Genomic DNA, 18,309 nt, shown 5'->3' on the forward strand with positions numbered 1-18,309 from the left:
TGTTACCTAGTTGATGTGAACAGTATGACCCTAAGAAGACTTTTTCGGACTTCATTTGTTTTTGGTATAATAATGTCTGTGCAAAAGTTAACAAGCTCCCTTACGCTTTCATTAGGGTAGCACACCTTTCAACACCTCGCTGTGGACAAATGACAAAATTCACATATATACAAGTTGTATTTCCAAAAATAAAATTTTTAAACTTTGCAGTAACTTAAACCAATCTTGTACTTGAAACAAAACCATTGTCAAGGCCACCCAGTGTATTCCAAAAAGAGGGACTTCAGTAACCTTGCCTCATATGCAACACACTTCTTTCCATCAGGTGCAACTGGGCCATCTGTTAAAGATGGTGGTGCATTCGATACTGGAATATCACGCCCATGCAATTCACAATGCTCAAGGAACTGGATTATATCATGTAACACTGCATCACGAATGGACAACATTTGCTTTCCCAGTGTTTCCAGCAATGATAACACACACCTTTTGGCATAAAACCAAGTGTCCACACCTAGTTTTCTGTTATAGGGCTCCAGGCTTTTGATAACCCTTGATATGCCAAAGTCATAATTGCCCTTAGCACAATACAATGTGCCAATTACAATGTTCACAATACAAAGGTGAAACACTTTGCGATCTGGATCATCATATGACATCTGTTCCTCTTCTTTTTCAATCTTCCTCATCAAATCCTCAGCCTCTTCATTCTGACTTGTCATAATATATGACACACAAAGGTTGGCCAAAACAACAGCTTCCACATCTAGTATGCCATCATAATGCTTTTTAACAATGGGTTCATAGAATCCAGTTGCCTCTTTGAACTTGTTTTCTTGCATGAACAACACATGGGCCACATTCAGTCTCCAAACATCATGCTCATTGCAAAATTCCACTGATTTTCTGAATATCCTTTCTACAGCTGCATGGTTGTCACGATCCCAGTAAATTTTTGCCTGCTGCATAAGTACAGGAATGTATTGCTCAAGGGCTTCATCATAGTCATTTACAGCATTTTTCACTGCACCTTCATCATGCACATCTCTTGCTTCTTGAACTTGCTTGGTAAGTTTACGAAGAGAATCAATGTGGCGATTTGCCATTTCATCAAGTTTCCGAAAAGCTTCCTCTGCTGCAGTTTGCTTGGTTATGACAGCATCAATAAACTCGTATAAATATGGGGTCAGGTATTTGTAAGTGTAATCAGCATATTCAGCAAGTACATCAGCAGCCAAGTCAAGGTAGTCGTGCTTGAGATAAAGCAGTAACAGATTTCCAAATGTTTCCGAGGGAAACGTGTTTTGTTGCAAAAGAAACTGCAGTTTCTCAAATCCCTCAGTAGGCTTTGTTTGCATGTTCATCAATGCCAAGTTGTGAAGTGTGTACGGATCAAGTTCCTCTTCAGCCCTTGGTGGCATATCAGTAAGGGCCTCTCCAGCAGCCTCATAATTCTTCAGTTGGTACTCAATTGCTGCCTTCAAATTAAATGATTCCACCAATGCTGTTTCCTGCAGCACTATTGAATTCCCAACACTTCTTACATCTATTCCATCTGTTGTCATGCCAACACTCAACTCTGGGTGCTCCCGAATTCCTTTTTCTATTACATCAGCAATGTGCTTCAGAGCAGGGGCATATTGCTTCTGTCTATAGTAGCACAAAGCTATGTTGTAAGACAGACTAGCCCGATACCCTGCAAGCTGAATGGCTTGTTGAAACTTTTTGCAGGCCTTTTCATATTGATTCTCTTTGTACAAAAGACATCCCATGTTAATAACATTATCAGGATCATCCTCATCAGTAGATTGCTCAACTAAGCTTTTTGAGCTGGAATAATCCTCCTCCATGTACTTAATAGCAGCCTGAACCTTTTGAACTTTTGCCTGGTATGCTGGGTTTTCAATTCCAAATGATGCCCGAAGTGCTGTTTGGTAATCACCGCCTTTATATAAGGACATCACATAATAAAGCTTGTAGTCATCTACTTCTGGACAGAGTTGAGACAACTGATTGTAGCAATCAGCAGCATTTAGAAAATCCTGACTGTAGTAATAACAGTAGGCTAGCAAAGACAATGTGGCACGAAGCTGTGGTTGTTTTTGCAGCTCCATGTTTAAAATTTCTATTGCACTTGCATATTGTCCATTTCGAATCTTTCTGTAGATTGTTGCAGTGTATTCACCATCCTTGATGGCAAGTTGGTTTAACATTTTATGAAGTATTTCAGGCAATTATACTAAAAAGCTGTAAGAAATTTTATTTCAATAACAAAAATAATTCGTGGTAGGTATTCGTATCCATCAAAGTAACAAAGATTATTGCTTCATTTTTCTTACCTCATGAGGATTAAACAATGTAGGTCATGTAGCTAAAAGAGTTTATCGGACACTTACTGGCATCAATGTTCACAACCGCCGTAAACCGTACATCCAACGAACGAATAAAGTTGAACAACGACGTTTGTTTGTCATGAGCAAGAATGCTCGCAAGTCGCGACGTCCTGTGTTCGTTAAATGTAGCTGTTTGATTATTCAAATTGTTTTAAAATTAATTATTTTTGACACTCTTCAATTAAACGTTTAAAGCTCCCAAAAATATTTGCATTGTTAGAAATAGTGTTGTTTCTTTTCACTGTTAAAACGAACCTTGCTTCGCAGTATGACAGACGTCATGCACCTTATTTACAAGAGAGAGGGACCCTGCACGTTGCACCATAGCCCATACGAGTCTGAGGGTAATCAAAAAGGGGCACATTAACACCATTGTTTAAGTATACCCAAACCCAAGGACCCAATGAAAAGGTCTCACATCGAACTCATACAAACTTATGCCCTACCTCCTACCGAATAGGGTATACGTTTTTGAGGAATGTAACGGTACTTGTCGCAATCTTGTGTTACATCCCCTATTGTCGGAATAAGCTCATAAGCTTAGTTTACAAACTAGAGAACGCACACAAAAAGCACTTGCTCAAACAGTATCCTGGTAAAATTTATGAATATAATATATTATATTTCACTCCATGGGTATCGTCAGTTAAGTTTAACCAGCACGGTAAATATTGTGTATGACCGAACAACGATACATGACGTCACCACATCTGGAACTAGACCAATCGCGTCCATTTCAACTGATGATGGCGTAAGTTCTTGCCGAAACGTTTTAAATAAATAAAACATGTCAATGTTTTCAATAGTATGGGCCAGTCTCTTTATTCTCAGAATTATGAGTAAATCCGTTAATGGTATATACTCTGTACTCTGTTCTTTTCAACAATTATTATATGAGACAAAATTATTGTAGTCCTATTTCATTCATAGCTAGGCAGCATTTTTTATTGATTGCATGTTTGATCGACATTTAACAATAATTTAACAAATTTGTGCAGACTTTTTTTAACTTGCCAAAGCCATCATCATTTTCTGATGCCGTAAATGTACAAACTGAAAGTACAGAAAACATGTTTAGTGATATGAAAACAAGACAAAAGTATTATTAAACTTACTAGTCGGCTACTATAGCTGGAAAATGAGTGAATATAAAAGATCTGACTGTCCAATAACTTTCCATAGGCTGATATCGTATCAAAGGGTTGCGCGACAGCAAAGCGTCCTCGTAGGCATCTAGTACCGGCGTTAAATCCCGCATTCCTCGGTTGCAATAAGTTTCCATTTCTTTAACCTGCATATTTTTGTTTTCATGAAAAAATAATAACATGCGTTTACAGAATATTCAAGTCATATATATGCAAAAAAGCCATAATATTGGCGAGCTGCAATTCAAGCCATGTTCTTTGCATTTTTAACTTAAATATATACAAAATATAACTCACCAAGATAACTTTGACACTCATCATCATCATGCGCCACTTACCCGCATTTCGAAAAGACCTTGTCCGTAGTCCTGTTTAACTTCGTCGGTCATTTTTCCCCACATGTTTGCACTTATTTCTTGTACACTGGATTTGGTGAATATGCTTGTTCCCGCAATATAATTGCCAGGTTCGATAATCGATACCTATATATTTTTATATATGAGTAAATGCACGGTGACGGAAAACATGGTTTTGTACTAGATTTGTTAAGTCACAATTCCTTACCTTGACGCCCCATCTTTTCATTTCATATCGCAAGCAATCTGAGAAACCGCCAATCGCGTACTTTGTAATGGCGTAAACTGACCTCGAAGGCGCCATCATGCGGGCAAGGCCGCTGGCCATGTTTACAACACGACCTTTTGACCTGTGAATGACAGATGTGACGATTAAATACTTTTCGAATGCATAAAATATGTGACATTTATGTTACTTTCTGATGAGTGGCAAAAAGGCTTTGGTGCACCGAATTACTCCCCATAAGTTAACTTCGGCAACATGTTTGTACAAATCAATGGAAGACCATTCTACCTCGCCAAATGCCGAAGCACCGGCGTTGTTAATCATTCCCCAGAGTCCTTGAATACACAACACTTTTTATGTATATATTTGATTGTCTCTGTTAACTTACCTTTCTGGTCTCTTGGGAGATGCGTTTTGACGTACAAAACAGCAGCTTGCACGTCTTCGTCGCTGGTTACATTAAGTTGCAAAACATGCATTCGATCAGACTTAATATTCATCAATTCCTTTGCACCATCGCCATTCTTATCTTTGAGCAAGCAACCTGCGTAGAGAAGAAATTGCTGCAGGCAATGATTTGCTGCGAAGGTAGAAATGTGACCATATTACCAGCAAACACTTGCATTCCTGCTGCGTGCAAACGTTTTGCGGAACTTAGTCCGAAACCGGTGTCACATCCAGTGATAAGGACAGACCTTCCTTTCGGCGAAAGTCTTCCCCTCGGAAAACGTGCAATAAACATCATCACAGAGAAGCAAATTCCGAAATACAAAAGCATTCGGCATGAATCTATCAATGTGGAAAAGTAATTTGAAAAATATCTACTTAAAAGAAGCGTTTGCGCACCTGTTTTCCCATCGTTAGGCCACAAAAGTAATTCTCCGACGTATTGTCCTATTAACGGAATCAGATAACCAAAAACACATGTAAACACTGTTGAAGCGAACACACTTCTTCCTATATCACCAGAAAGCATGCCTCAAATCTTGAATCTCCCTAACGATTTGAAAACCACAGCTTACCGAACAGTCACACTGCTGCACATTGCTGTTGAGCGTCACGGAACAACGCACACAGATGTGCGGTTTCCGTCATTTCGGTGATTATTAACGTTGCAATGTGGTTGATTTTGTACACGTCTACATAAAATGTATAAAATGCTGTATTACGAATTGTAATTGTTATTTCGAATTTACATTACAATTCATTATACTTCAGGACTCAGTCTGACAAAAATGTTTCTAGTTGTTGCGAAGTTGGACGTTTCGTTCCGCATGAAAACAACTTTTTGTCTTGTTTGTTTACCGAAGGGCAACAGAAGAGTGTAGTGGAAATGACGTCAATATGCTGCAGGTAAAAATAGCTGAAAATACATTGGTCTATGCGGCAGCTAGTGAGCCTGGCAGGGACTTAGCCTTTGTGTGCGTTTTTACAACGGCGAATAAGTCTTGATCGTATGGAAACTGACAGCAGCCCGACACTAAAGCTTATCTGTTATGTTTTACGTCACAGTGGCGTAATTTTTGGTGTGACGCCATACTTGACCCCACTTAATTGTGACGTAATTTTCCTGGTGTTTGGAACAAAGGTACGAAACAATTCCGCACTAGACCCGTTGTTGGTGCCATCACTGCCATGGTGCGTTGTGCTTGTGCGTACAACTAAATTAGAAAATTTTAATATCTCTTGCAGATCTTTCTAAAGTGACCTAGAGAATTTGGAGAACACGATCATAGTTTGATTTTGAGACTTTTGTTTCATATGTGGAATTTTCCGCACAAACGAGATAGTACATCATGGTGCAATCTGCAATGCAGCTGGCAAATGTTAATTCATAGTGGTCCATTAGTTACAAGCAGGGTTGTCAAGTTCCTCAAATTGGACTGAATTTAAAGTCGTTGGCTTGATAAATTTTGTGTTTTGTTGTTTTTCGAATATTTCTGCAATTTTGACAGTTTTTTTTTTTAAATTATGTTTATAAATCAATATTAGATAGTATTTATCATAGTAAATGCTATAATTATATAACTTCTGGTTATTTTCCAATGTTGTTAACTGTACTGTTATCATCAATAGCGGAAATGTGAATAGGACACAAGATGCCTTTTTCTTTGTTTCAAACGAAACATTTGATTTGGCAATTTTTTGTCAGCTATTTGGTTAATTTGTTTTTCATATTTTTATGTGAAAACCATATCCTGATATATTTGCTCTCATACCTTTATTTGTGACATTATGAGCAAATATATATTTGTAGTGCCTATTATTCATACAGATGATGCAATTTGGTCAAAAACTATGAGTAACATTGCCTGTTGTTTTTATAGAGTAGGACAAGTAGGTGTAGCTTTGTGTAGTCCATGAAAATATTTGTGCACGAATGTAAATATGGGAGCTACAAGCAGCACATTCACAAAACAGGAGCTTGAAGAGTATTCAGTAAGAATGTGTTTGTGCTTAAAATTTAAGTTTTAACTTCTGTATAAAAATTTTTATTACAGGAGCTCACTTTCTTCTCAAAACAAGAAGTCATTCAGTATGTCCTTGTATAATTTATAGTTTATTATTGATTAATTAGTAAATGTGTTATTTAAGCCTTTTTGAAAAGTTCATGGAGCTTGACCCAGACACTGTAACAGAAGGCAAAGGAAACCGTATATCAATGGAAAACATTTGTCAAATGCCAGAGCTTAAAGTCAACCCATTTAGGTTATTATGACATAAATGTGCAATAAGTTTACAAATATAAATTATATGTTTTCCTACCAGTGACAGAATTTGTCGAGTATTTTCTACATCGGAATTGTTTGATGGCAGTTTAAATTTTGAAGACTTTCTCGATATGATGAGTGTTTTTAGTGACCAGGCACCTAAATCCCTAAAAGTTGAATATGCGTTTAAAGTTTATGGTAAGCTTTATCTTTAACAATAAATGAGTTTGTTGAAAATGAGCTGCATTTACTAGATTTTAATGAAGATGATCTATTGGATTCTGAAGACATTGAAATGATAGTTACCAGACTAACTGGAGGGGCTGGAATGCTAGAAAATGATGAAATAGAGCAACTGATGCAAAATGTTCGTTGCAACATTTTTGTCAAACCATTTGCATCTTTGTCAACCCTTGCTGTTTCTTTTAGTTAATGCAAGAAGCTGATTTGGATGATGATGGACAACTTTCTTATGCAGAGTTTGAACATGTTATTTCCAAGTCGCCTGATTTCCTCAAGTAAAACCTTCATAGATAGAACAAAAATATTTGTAAATTAACCCTACCTCTTTTATGTAGTTCTTTTAGGATACGAATCTAATGTTGCAGAAAGGTTTTACTTCAGACAAGCCGCTGATACTGCTGCTATACACAGCTTACAATTTATGCATTTTGTGTGCCTTAATAGTCACGATGCAGTCCTTTTATCACTGTAAAGATTTCTTCTATATTATTGCAAGCATATTTAACAACAATATTCAGTGCTTGCCTTTTGCACTTTTTACAGCATATATTACATTTTTGTATTTAATGTTTATTTCAGGCAGCTATGTTGAAATACCCTTTGTAAGTTATTTTGTTTGTTTATACTGCCTTATTGTTTATGTGAAATTTCTTTAGTTACCTAATGTGCACTCAAAATTCAATCAACTTTGTTTCAACAAACTAGTAATGCCCGAATACCTCTGTGTCAAATGCACCAACATATTTTGTAAAAACCTGTCTCACAAAACCCATCATTGTCAGTTCTTTTTAAATTGGTTATGTGCATTATTATTCTCAACTATTGTATTGTTTGACTGGGTACGCACAAGTTTGTATTACCACAAAAATATAAATCTGTTCGCTTTGCGTCTGTGTTTAAAATGGTTAAGTGCATTATTATCTACAACTGTTGTATGGTTTAAGTTTGTACGAACAAGTTTGTATCACCATAAAAATATCAAGTCTGTTCGGTCTGTGTTTCTAACCCATAGTTGCACTACAATGGGCACACAATTGGTTTAAAAATGGCACACCTAAAATTTTGTCAATAACGTGTGACACGCGACGGGACAAGTCAATCAAATAAAAATTATGGAACGCATCCTCATTTAAGCTTCAAAATTGCACCATACTTGGCAAAACGGTTTAAACTTGTTTTCGTGAGTACCTTTCCATTTATTTTTGAGACCCAAACATTTTAAAATGTCAAGCATGACCGGGATATTTGCATTTATTGTGATTCGACAACGTCTTGTCGTAAACTACAGTCAGCTCTTAAACTAAATCTGTTTACTACCAAAGACTGAATATGCACCGTTGAGACCCGAAAATGCTCAGCGAACATTTTTGTGTTGTTTTAGGGCGTGTTTGTATTTTAGTTTGTTCTTGGTTTGCTTGATCATTAAGTGGGAAGTGCATGTGTTGGATTCATCACACAGCATTAAATCTAGCTATGTAGGTGTCGTGTAACTTCTCTTTTGTCAATTGGGTGGCTCTGATAAGAGCCGTTTGTGGTTGTTAATTTCTGCACATCATTTCTTCCCTTTCTTTGCTGGCTTCCTCTTGGCAACTTTTTTGGCTGGTCTTTTTGTCTTCTTGGCGGCCTTCTTCTTTGGCGAACGCTTTGCTGCACGCTTCTTCACCGGACTCTTTCGCTTTTTGGTGGGCTTCTTCGCTTTCTTTTTGGGAGAACCGCGCTTCTTCTTGGTTGCTTTTGACTTTTTCTTGCCCTTCTTCGCTGAAACTACAGCCTTGTTAATTTTGTAACGCCCAGCTGCGCCAACGCCACTGGCCAAAACAAGTTTGTCATTGGTGACCATTGACTTCAAGTTGCGAGAAATAAGTCGAGCAGAACTTGATGGAATCTCAAAATTGGCTTGCATATAGTTGGTTATAGCCTGTCGACTTGACCCTTTCGGTTTATGAAGAGCCTTCACTGCCGTAACGATCATGTCGCTGTACTTCGGATGGCTAGAAGCAGGAGCCTTCTTTATCTTCGGCTTGGTCTTCTTCGCCGGAGCAGACGACGGAACAGGAGCGGAAACAATTTCTGCCATTTTTTTAACTTTCCTCTTGAGTGTGATTAAAGGCCGTGTAATAATTGTTCTTTATTAACCAATTTCGGACGCTTGCGAAACGATGCATCCTAAAACGCAAAGCAGTTTACAGAAAATATTTCTCGATATTTTTTTCATGTTGCATTTGTTGAACATTTGTAAAGGCAATGATTCTCCATACATTGCAAGTGTGTCACTGCAAGCTTATATAGCGATAAATGTACGACCAGGTAACCTATTTTTCTTTATTATCAAATATTTTGTGGTTAATTTGGTGTTAATTCGCATGGAAGTAATCAAATCTTCGTTGAACTTCTGGGAAAAATGTCTCTAGCATGACCTAAACAAATTAAAAAATATTTTTTAAGGTGCACTTTGGAATTCTTGCTTTGCCTTGGGTAGAAAGGGACAATGAATGTTGTGTTTGAATTTAAACTAAATCTCTTTTAGGGAATTTGTAAGCACCGTAGTATGGAGAAGAATATGAAGGTTCTTGATTGTTTTAATCCAGCAGTTTTGATCCTTGGTCCAAAAATTTTTTTAATACGGCTTGTAGCCCACATCATGATGAGAAGTTTTGACCATTTTTCATCATAAAAATATAGAAGTGGTCAGCAAGCAATGGCGCAAGGAGATTTGCATGACCCGCCAAGTGATTTGTTGAGTCAGAAACATGGATGAAAAAAATCGTATGAAAATTCAATGAATTTGCACATTAAAATTCGTATATTCATCTTATTAGGCGGTCACGACGAAGCAGCGTTAAAAAAGTCAACATATTTTGGTTTTACATAATTTATATGGTCCTTTCAAAAGATGCCAACCATTAAAATATGACACAAAAAGTCGTTCAAAAATCTTTTGCAAATCAAAATGCTTACATTTTATGAAATAGCGTATATCATTTTGAATTGCTGTGTGGCCCATACTATCTCTTTGGTCAATTTTTGTGGTGTGACTCACAGTTTGGAAACCATACTTATTAACCAACATAAACGTAAGTGTGTCCTGAACATTATTGTATTATAATTATATAGTCTATACACATAAAATAATAGTCAACAAAAGATAAACAATGAAATGGAATACCAACGTTACAGTCACAAGGTACAAGCTGTGTGTTCGCCTATCGTGTTTATTCAAGCGAAACGCACAATGTACGTGGCGCAGTGCACGAAAATAAAATCGTGCCACAAGATCAAACATGTCTAAGAATTGCTTAGGTAAATACGTTCTAGTACATTCGTCAAATATAACAAATAGGTATGAAGCCTTCAATGGTTCTCTTAAATGTGTTAAAATTGTGCTCAATGTGATTATTTTGTATTTGTTTTCGCCATTTTTTAACCCTGTAGTATAATAATGCGTTTTGTTTGGCGTTCTTACTAACTTCAATGTACTCATTCAGGAAGCTGATAGCATGTGTGTAGCAGGGTATACAGAATGACACCAATCTGTCAGTAATATGGAACCCTACACAGAAGCTCCGAATGTTATTACTAGAGATATTGATGTTTCGTCGCCAGAAGAGATAGTTACAAAACTGCAACAATGCGACTTGGAAATGTTCTCGCCCCTCGGTCTGCAAGGAAACCCACAGGTTGGTGACGTCCCTTCTTCGCGTCGATTTAATGAGTCGAGCACCACAAACATAAAATTGTTCCCGCGTCGGGCTATATAGTAACAGCGCTGGCCTAACGCTATTGGATGTGTGCGATGGTTCACTCTGTCACGGTATCTGATCGCTGTTACCCTGTAGGCGGATCTGCTCGATAGGTGAATCAACTAAGCGCCGCTCTCGCTCTCTCACTCTCTACATTGCTCTCCCGATGCTTCGCGCTCGGTTGAGAGCCAACGCCCTCCTCGCCCACTCGTTGATGCTTCTGGGATAGAACGCGCGTAGGAACCGGAGATCCGGCATCTCTCGACCCTAGTGTGTGACTTCTCTCTGAAAAGGCATCGCGAGTACCTTCAAACACATCCATATGGGCACTGCACGGGGCAGTATGCCATCATTTTAACTTTTTCTGGTTCTTTTTGACTAAGGAACTGAAAATATATTTTCCGCTTCAACAAACCAGGCTAATCCTGTCATTGAAGCAAGTGCTTTTTTGTCTGTATCCTTGCCGGAAGGCCAGTGACCGCCGGGCCTTTACAGCCTGCAGTTTATGGGTTAGATCCTTCATGTTACACGCTAGAATACACCTGAATATATTTTACATAGTGACCAGTTAATGTATTTCGACAACTTTAAGGCAAAACGTTAATTTTTTTTAACAATAGTTTGTCAGAGTGCCTGCTTTTAACAATCCAAAGGATGCAGAATGTCTTGTCCACACGACAAAACTAACATGACATTATAAAACAAAATGGATGTAACTGTAAATAAAAAATGAGCAAACGTCACGGATTAATTAAATTTTAAACCTTTAAATACAGTGCATAGATCAGATAAATACATGTTTGTTCAAATTTGATTTCAACATACAATGTAATCATACTTTATTTGACAAACAAACGATCCTTTTATGACATCACAAAATTTTCGGACGCAAACGAACTAAATCCTAATTTTTATCGGGAGGTGTTGTTACAAACAACTAATATTGAACTGTACTATGATTGAACTAAAAGTTTGAAATTATTGTTTATTGAAACGAGGTCCTTTTTTCATTTTCGATTACTCCTTTACTTTAGACTCTATACAGCGATGTTATTCTGAACTCAATAGTCAATCTTTCCAACCATCTACGTGAAGCAATAAAATTAAAAAACAGCATTGTGGTAATGACAGGATGTGGAACATCTGGAAGAATAGCTTTCACGATTTCTGTAAGTAACCTAGTGTCGAAAATGAATACAAAATGCTGTAAAGTTCTAATAATATGTTCGTGTAACATAAATACCTAGGGTGCTTCATTACTATTTTATTACATGCAGAGAACATTCCAAAACTATTTTAAAGTTGGACACGAAAAAATTACATACGCTATTGCTGGAGGCGACATGTAAGAAAATGCGTAGTTATCGTTGAAAAGCTTTAGATACTTACACCTCTTGCTTTTAGTGCTCTATTCACGTCACAAGAAGCCCCGGAGGATGATAACCGAGCTGGAGTCCGTGATTTGTTGCGGGTAAATCATGCATGGTTACTTTCAAATGGTTTCACCGTGTACGTAAAATACAATTAAGATTAGGCTAAGGGTGCAAAAAGTAACAATAAGTAAATGAAATCGAAAACAAAAGAACAAATTGCTTTTCTTAATTTATAAAACAAGATGTTTAGCGTAATACGCCCGACTCCAATGCTTAGGATTCGATAAACAGATAAAACACTGTTGGGACGCTTTTAACTGGAAACCTAGCCTGCAATATCGCTCAATTCCTTATAAAGCGCTCTAAATTTTCATGCTAAGTGCAGATATGCCAAGAAAAACAGCATGTACTGCTTATTGGAATTTCTTGTGGGCTTTCCGCACCTTATGTCGCTGGGCAGTTGGATTATTGCATGGATAATTTGGAAAAATTTGTCCCGGTATTGTTGGGATTTAATCCCATATCATTAGCCAGGTATGTTTTGTGCCCTATGTTTCAAATAATTCAATTTCTTTTGTTACTTTTCCATTATATTCCTTCGCCAGAAATGTGCCAATTCAGGGATGGGATAAGACATTTCTCACAGGTATACCTGCTTTGCGTTATGCTACTGATTTGACGTATCTATGGGATTTATACCTTACATTTCAGTTGCAAAAAGACTTCAATCACTTGTCAACGAGGGAAAATCTGCTATCATCATAAACCCTGTTTTGGGAGTAAGCGCAGGCCTTTTTTGATTACCATTATGCGATATAATGTAGATAAAAATGTCCCTTTTCGCAGGGAGAAGCAATTACTGGTTCGTCACGAATGAAAGGAGGATCTATTACTAAAGTTGTTCTCGAAGTCGCATTTCTAATGGCGGCTACGGATGTAAAATGGCCAATTGAGTCCTGTAGAGATCTTCTTGCTAGTTACTCTTCCGCTTGCACGTAATATTGACCTTAATTTTGAAATCAAAATTTAAATTATTTACTTTATTCGTAAATTTGATAAAGGCAGCTCTATGAGTCAAGTTCTTCTGCAATCAGCAAAATTGTATCGGCTGCTGGCAGTTCTCTGAAAAGATGTGGACACATTTATCAAGCAGCATCCGATGGAACCGCGGTCCTCGGAATTATAGATGCTACAGAATGTCCTCCAACATACGGAGCAAGTAAATAAACGCATATGCTAAATGTCCATTCACAAAATCATAAGCTTGCTGAGATTTTGAAGTAGTTCTTGTTTGTTTAAAATTTTTGTTACAAAGACAGTTTTACACTTTGACGTCATTGTCTTAGTTTTTGCATGTACTTTCCTATGTTTATAGCATTGGACGACATTCGGGGATTTATATTTGGGGGATATCCGAACTATGGGAATGTGGAAGGTGACCTTAGTCACGAGGTAAGGTTACACTCTAAACAGTGGTACTCAACCGGGGGTCCGTTGAGCGTTGTTGGAGGGTCCGCGGCAAACTCTAATACACATGTTCGATAAACTCCTAGTTTCGAAATATGTTTATGCATTTAACAATACAAGCCTTAAAAACATGCAAAATTACAGATGCACGTTACAGCTTTGTTTTATCGCATATAAAAACGTATTGCGACGTGCTGTACCCTAGATTTAAATCTCAGTAGGAGCATTATTTTCGAAAAATTCTAAGGGGTCCGCGACTACTCCGACCTTAACAAAAGGGGTCCACTGGGACAAAGAGGTTGAGAACCACTAATCCCAAACATTGCCATCTCGACTTTAGATATTTTGGTTTGTTTCAGGGTGACGCATTTTGCATAGACGCTCAAAATCTATCAAGTTTGTTGAAACAGGGTAGTTCCCATCGCAATACCGTTCTATTTATCGCTGAAGCAAATGACCCATTATTGTTGGAAATGAAAGATAATAGAGGTAGAAGTCAAAACTTAACGGTCAATGAATGTTAAAAGTTTTAACAAGTTTTACCAAGCAGATTTGGGAAAGCAGCTGTTGCAATGCGATTCGGAGATATTTGTTGTGGTGATACTGGAAAACGATGAACCAGAACCAATATTGGTTTGTATTAACTTATATTTTCTCTTCAACTTTAATGGTGTGAACTATATATTTTTTCAAAAGCCGACATATTTACAAAACATTGTCTGCTTTCGCCTGCAAACCACTGGTTTACTTCCAAAATCCACCTACTCCTTTCTGTCAGCGGAAACAGAGAAACTTCTCGTAAAATGCACCAAAGAGATTTGTGCTAAATGGATATTTAATGCAGTTTCAACCGGAGCTCATGTAATGAAGGGCAAGGTAAAGACAGAACAAAAAATGTGTAATTGTTTTTGAGCAAATGTGTTTCTTTTAGGTTTTCAAAAACTACATGGTGGATTTAAAAGTCAGTAATCAAAAGCTATTTCATCGTTCTGTGGGCATAATTATGGTAAGTTACTCATGCAAAACCTTGCTTATAGACTGTGCCCTTTAACAGCTTATCAAATCACCCGTATCTTGATAAGATCAATAGCTGTAAGAATTAGCCTAAATGGCAAAGGCACTGTTAAAAAACGTAAACGAAATAGAGACAAAGTACTGCAAATAAAGTGGAAACGCATTGTTTTATAAACACAATGCTTACATCATCCCGATATTATCTTTCCAATTGTCGCCATTACAAACTTTTGGTGCAGAGATTCTGTAGCAAACTGACACAGGATGAAGCGAAACAGTACCTTCTGCGGTCAATTTACAAAAAGGATAACCTTGACCCTGTCATCGCCAATGATACAGTGTCTTCCCATGTTTTGGCTGCAACACCCTTGGACAAAGTAAAATAGAAACAGCTTTGCGCAACAGCATAATATTTATGTCATCTACTTTTGTCTTTAGGTTGTCCCTACAGCAATTGTCATGTCAATAAAAAAATGTAATTACTTGGAGGCAGCGGAAGCGTTGAACAAGTTTCACGTAATTAGGGATGCATTAATAAGTTTGTTGCAAAATTCAATGTAAACTTTTCTATCTAATTTACTGTTAAAAAGTTGTTTCGTTTACGTCTGTAATTATTTATTTCGTCACAATTCCAATTGTTTCAATAAACTGTTTTAACAATGATTAAACTCAACATAATGTTAGTTAAAAAGCTGAAAGCGAAAGGCTACTGAACGGCATGACTGTAAATTAAACATTTTGTTGAAATTACCATTTTGTTTTGAAGATTGTCGAAATTTAAAGGAAAATTTTTGTAAACGTGCTATGCCATACAGAATATTAAATTTTTGGTATCGGTTGCAATTAGAATTATGTGCTGTGGTGGTTGTTGATAACCACCGTTCAACAAGTGCCTGCACAAACAATTAATTTTGCTATATTTAATCAAATGCTCTGAAGGATGTCGAACGACTAAAAAATTGTCGATGAAGTGGTAATTTTATTCTTATCTGTTTGTGGTTGTAAAATGACAGATAGTTTTGGAGCTTACCACCCACGTTTTTGGCAAATATAGAACGTTCTATCAGCCCAAAATACTCGTTAACTGTTTTTTGACAACTTAACCACCCCCATCTTATGTTTCTGTTTGCTCAAGTGCAACTGGAAAACACTCGTTTCTTCGTGGTCAAAACGGCATGCCAACAGCTCTTCTAAAGCAGAGCGGCACTCAAAACACCTAGGTTCGTTCGCATCAGAACCTTGTGTTTTTCTGTTTCACAGCCCATTCGGTTCGTGGTTTTACCAGTGTTGTGGTATTAACAACAATAGACGTCAGGCACCCTTATTTTCTGTCTGTACATTGGGGTTGAACTAACAGGATTATATCTTTCCGCGCTAAGAAATTCTTTACCCCAAAGTTAAAATTCAGTAAGATGAGGCAAAAAGGTTCAAAAGTATTGAAATGAAAGCGTTGTTGTTTATTCGGCAATATCCGCAAGCGTAACTGAACGCCGATATTGACGTGGCAAGAAAGACCAAGAAAAAGTTTAGCATTCATTGTCGTCGAAATGATCCTCAGTTTAAAGGTCCAATTCAGTCGGTTGTTATTAGTTAACGCTAATCGTCAATCACTCCTTGTGAGAAATTTAGGTATTAGTTAACATTCCAGGAATTTGTTACAGTTTCCTTTGATTCTCTGTCACCATTCGTCTTTCACTAGACATGGGGCGTCTTGAGGTGACATACTGTTACCCTTACGCAGCTTGATTGACGCCGCAGTTTGTGGTACAACACGGCTGTGGGAAATTCATGGCCCATTACTCGTGTTTACAGCTAAACGTGGGTGAACGACTCAACTCTGTCGTTTGTCCACGCGGGCCATGCATCGCATCGTCACACTGTGCCTCAGATCAGTACGTGGTTGGAAGTGGCCCGAACATAAAAAAGATTGCATTTTTTCGCAAAAATCTGTCCCCTAATGTGGCGTGACAAACTAGTTGATGCTCTTTTGAAAATCTTGGTAAGGATCAGAGGCTGGAATTCATGCGTACGAGAACGGTAAGGAGCCTGTTGCAGTGGTGTCACTTCAGATAAGAAGCCAAAACATTCCGCGACGTCGGGTGGGCCGGGCTTATAAAACCAGCGAAACGTGCAGCCAGGGTTAGTCCGAAATTATATTCAGGTGTTTAGTGGTGAGAAGATATTTCCGGTAGTGGCTTTACCTGCGAAACGCGGCCAACCTTCAGTTTGTAGGTGAACTTTCGCTACGGCTGTGGAATTTATTTATGGTCTTACCGTAGCTTCGGCACCACGCCATCTCCAACAGGCCGCGCTCTGAGGCCAAGATAAGACAGAGTGGTTCAGGCATGTTCTATACGATCTAAGAGGTTTACAGTTGTCGACTGCAAGCAAACTATTATGGAAAGAAAGCTATCTAATTTGTTTGTAAGCTAGGCTTTCGCATTTTGGTGTATAGTATACTCTTTAACAATGCTGGTAACTGAGAAAATTTAACAAGAAAGTTATAGTAATACAATGGATTTGTTTAAATCTTGGCAATCAGAGTCAAGCAATTTTTTGGATCTGATTCGATTTTATCAGTTATCTTTTTGATGTCGCGCCCTTCTGTCGGACAGTAAAAAGAACTCTTTCAGCTTTTAAAGTAACTTTAATCAGTGCAGCGAGATTGAGTGACGATAAAACATGTTGTCCGATTTGCTCGAAGTTCTCTTATGTTCAGTTGCTTTTGCAGACGCGTTGTCTAATGTTTATTTATGAAATATTCAATTAGCAATATTCCGATATGGGTCAAGTAACTGAAGCCCGTCTGTACATATTTGTTTTTATTATGGTTTAATTTCACGGAGCTGGCCAAAGAAGTGAATTAGGTCACAAAACGTGAACGCACCTAAAATAATTATGCGCCAAATCAGTTATTGGTTCTGAAATGACTTTCTTGCGTCGTTAGTTTGGAATTGTATTCCAAATGCATTTTGTCAGTTTGTTTGATTTAGTTTAAGAAAGCAAGGACTTAGATGTGAGTATGAACCGATATCGGATCATTTATTATTTTGTTGTGTCCGTAGATTGTCTGGTGAGCCAGTAAGGCAATGTTCATTTTAGGTTAAAACACATGAAAGCGTGGCCTGACGCCAATCCAAACCATATACGTGATGATATCGATCATCTTGACATTTATCTGTCTACAATCCTTTGCTAAAGCCGGGCCTGCTCCGTTGCATTTGGACGAACCCGTAATGCAAGATGAATCCCAGAGAGTTGAAGCTGACCGCTTATTAGGTTTAAACCCGCTGTTGATGCCTCGTCAGAATGATCAACGTTCTGGTCGACTTATTCCAGGTGAAGCTGCTTACTTGGCTTGTTTTAATTTTCGCGGCTATTGTGAGATCCCATCTGATACATTCTCTATGGTAAGATGCCCTTTTCTGTTTATTAATACATGCGGCTTTGAAGCAGCTTATCTTAAGGAGTGATAAATTAACTATGTAACCACAGATAATAATGTAATTGGGTAATCCGGTACCATAACCCTCAGAATGTGCCTGCGTTGAAGCTAACGCAAACATGTGATCAGCAATTTCGCGTTGATGAATTTGAGACAACAAATGTACATGTCGCGTTGTATAGAACGATACTTAAAT

At 37.8% G+C, this 18,309-nt stretch overlaps 6 protein-coding genes across 9 annotated transcripts in view; 3 read left to right on the plus strand and 3 right to left on the minus strand.

Moving 5' to 3' along the window:
* Positions 1–158: 158 nt before the first annotated feature.
* On the minus strand, positions 159–2,243 carry LOC145902125 (intraflagellar transport protein 70A-like). The gene has a single exon (XM_082989993.1). It carries the CDS (start codon positions 2,211–2,213, stop codon positions 249–251), a length of 1,965 nt encoding a protein of 654 aa, XP_082846119.1. The 5' UTR covers positions 2,214–2,243; the 3' UTR covers positions 159–248.
* Positions 2,244–3,322: 1,079 nt separating this feature from the next.
* On the minus strand, positions 3,323–5,138 carry LOC145903258 (D-beta-hydroxybutyrate dehydrogenase, mitochondrial-like). Of its 2 annotated transcripts, XM_082991323.1 has the most exons (8): positions 4,967–5,138; positions 4,730–4,909; positions 4,509–4,664; positions 4,311–4,455; positions 4,103–4,244; positions 3,877–4,020; positions 3,509–3,684; positions 3,323–3,446 (listed from the first exon to the last, which is right to left on the minus strand). In XM_082991323.1, exons 1-8 carry the CDS (start codon positions 5,094–5,096, stop codon positions 3,419–3,421), a joined length of 1,101 nt encoding a protein of 366 aa, XP_082847449.1. In that variant the 5' UTR covers positions 5,097–5,138; the 3' UTR covers positions 3,323–3,418. The 2 variants fall into 2 exon arrangements, with proteins under 2 accessions (XP_082847449.1, XP_082847448.1); XM_082991322.1 differs by lacking the exon at positions 3,323–3,446 and having other exon boundaries at positions 3,508–3,684; positions 4,730–5,138.
* A 1,307-nt stretch (positions 5,139–6,445) lies between these two features.
* Positions 6,446–7,961, plus strand: LOC145902562 (calcium and integrin-binding protein 1-like). 2 transcript variants are annotated; one of them, XM_082990582.1, is made up of 7 exons: positions 6,446–6,559; positions 6,622–6,656; positions 6,716–6,829; positions 6,890–7,029; positions 7,086–7,198; positions 7,261–7,349; positions 7,410–7,961. In XM_082990582.1, exons 1-7 carry the CDS (start codon positions 6,509–6,511, stop codon positions 7,429–7,431), a joined length of 564 nt encoding a protein of 187 aa, XP_082846708.1. In that variant the 5' UTR covers positions 6,446–6,508; the 3' UTR covers positions 7,432–7,961. The 2 variants fall into 2 exon arrangements, with proteins under 2 accessions (XP_082846708.1, XP_082846709.1); XM_082990583.1 differs by having other exon boundaries at positions 6,896–7,029.
* A 665-nt stretch (positions 7,962–8,626) lies between these two features.
* LOC145903811 (histone H1.0-A-like) lies at positions 8,627–9,151 on the minus strand. The gene has a single exon (XM_082991973.1). It carries the CDS (start codon positions 9,149–9,151, stop codon positions 8,627–8,629), a length of 525 nt encoding a protein of 174 aa, XP_082848099.1.
* A 1,192-nt stretch (positions 9,152–10,343) lies between these two features.
* LOC145901336 (glucokinase regulatory protein-like) lies at positions 10,344–15,336 on the plus strand. Its single transcript, XM_082988966.1, has 17 exons — positions 10,344–10,414; positions 10,560–10,751; positions 11,849–11,983; positions 12,092–12,159; positions 12,219–12,285; positions 12,573–12,721; positions 12,793–12,833; positions 12,899–12,966; positions 13,034–13,182; positions 13,249–13,406; positions 13,563–13,639; positions 14,014–14,143; positions 14,205–14,287; positions 14,351–14,530; positions 14,586–14,660; positions 14,908–15,045; positions 15,107–15,336. The coding sequence occupies exons 2-17, from the start codon at positions 10,617–10,619 to the stop codon at positions 15,227–15,229; spliced, it is 1,776 nt and encodes a 591-aa protein (XP_082845092.1). The 5' UTR covers positions 10,344–10,414; positions 10,560–10,616; the 3' UTR covers positions 15,230–15,336.
* A 2,406-nt stretch (positions 15,337–17,742) lies between these two features.
* The window catches only part of LOC145901335 (uncharacterized), a 31,590-nt gene continuing 31,023 nt past the window's right edge, over positions 17,743–18,309 (plus strand). For both annotated transcript variants that reach the window (XM_082988962.1, XM_082988963.1), the window contains exon 1: positions 17,743–18,007. In XM_082988962.1, the coding sequence (XP_082845088.1) occupies positions 17,821–18,007 (187 nt within the window). In that variant the 5' untranslated portion in view covers positions 17,743–17,820. The remainder of the gene's footprint in view (positions 18,008–18,309) is intronic.

This window comes from Ascidia mentula, chromosome 5 (genome assembly GCF_947561715.1).
Source record: "Ascidia mentula chromosome 5, kaAscMent1.1, whole genome shotgun sequence".
Taxonomy (NCBI): domain Eukaryota; kingdom Metazoa; phylum Chordata; class Ascidiacea; order Phlebobranchia; family Ascidiidae; genus Ascidia; species Ascidia mentula.

Coding starts and splice junctions, on each gene's coding strand:
- LOC145902125 (XM_082989993.1), bottom strand. CDS start 2,213: ATGTTAAACCAACTTGCCATCAAGGATGGTGAATACACTGCAACAATC.
- LOC145903258 (XM_082991322.1), bottom strand. CDS start 5,096: ATGCTTTCTGGTGATATAGGAAGAAGTGTGTTCGCTTCAACAGTGTTT. Junction 4,665..4,729: donor AGGAATGCAAGTGTTTGCTG/GTAATATGGTCA, acceptor TTCTCTACGCAG/GTTGCTTGCTCAAAGATAAG. Junction 4,456..4,508: donor TCTCCCAAGAGACCAGAAAG/GTAAGTTAACAG, acceptor TGTGTATTCAAG/GACTCTGGGGAATGATTAAC.
- LOC145902562 (XM_082990582.1), top strand. CDS start 6,509: ATGGGAGCTACAAGCAGCACATTCACAAAACAGGAGCTTGAAGAGTAT. Junction 6,830..6,889: donor CTTAAAGTCAACCCATTTAG/GTTATTATGACA, acceptor TTTTCCTACCAG/TGACAGAATTTGTCGAGTAT. Junction 7,030..7,085: donor ATATGCGTTTAAAGTTTATG/GTAAGCTTTATC, acceptor TGCATTTACTAG/ATTTTAATGAAGATGATCTA.
- LOC145903811 (XM_082991973.1), bottom strand. CDS start 9,151: ATGGCAGAAATTGTTTCCGCTCCTGTTCCGTCGTCTGCTCCGGCGAAG.
- LOC145901336 (XM_082988966.1), top strand. CDS start 10,617: ATGGAACCCTACACAGAAGCTCCGAATGTTATTACTAGAGATATTGAT. Junction 13,183..13,248: donor AGTTACTCTTCCGCTTGCAC/GTAATATTGACC, acceptor AATTTGATAAAG/GCAGCTCTATGAGTCAAGTT. Junction 14,531..14,585: donor CTCATGTAATGAAGGGCAAG/GTAAAGACAGAA, acceptor TGTTTCTTTTAG/GTTTTCAAAAACTACATGGT.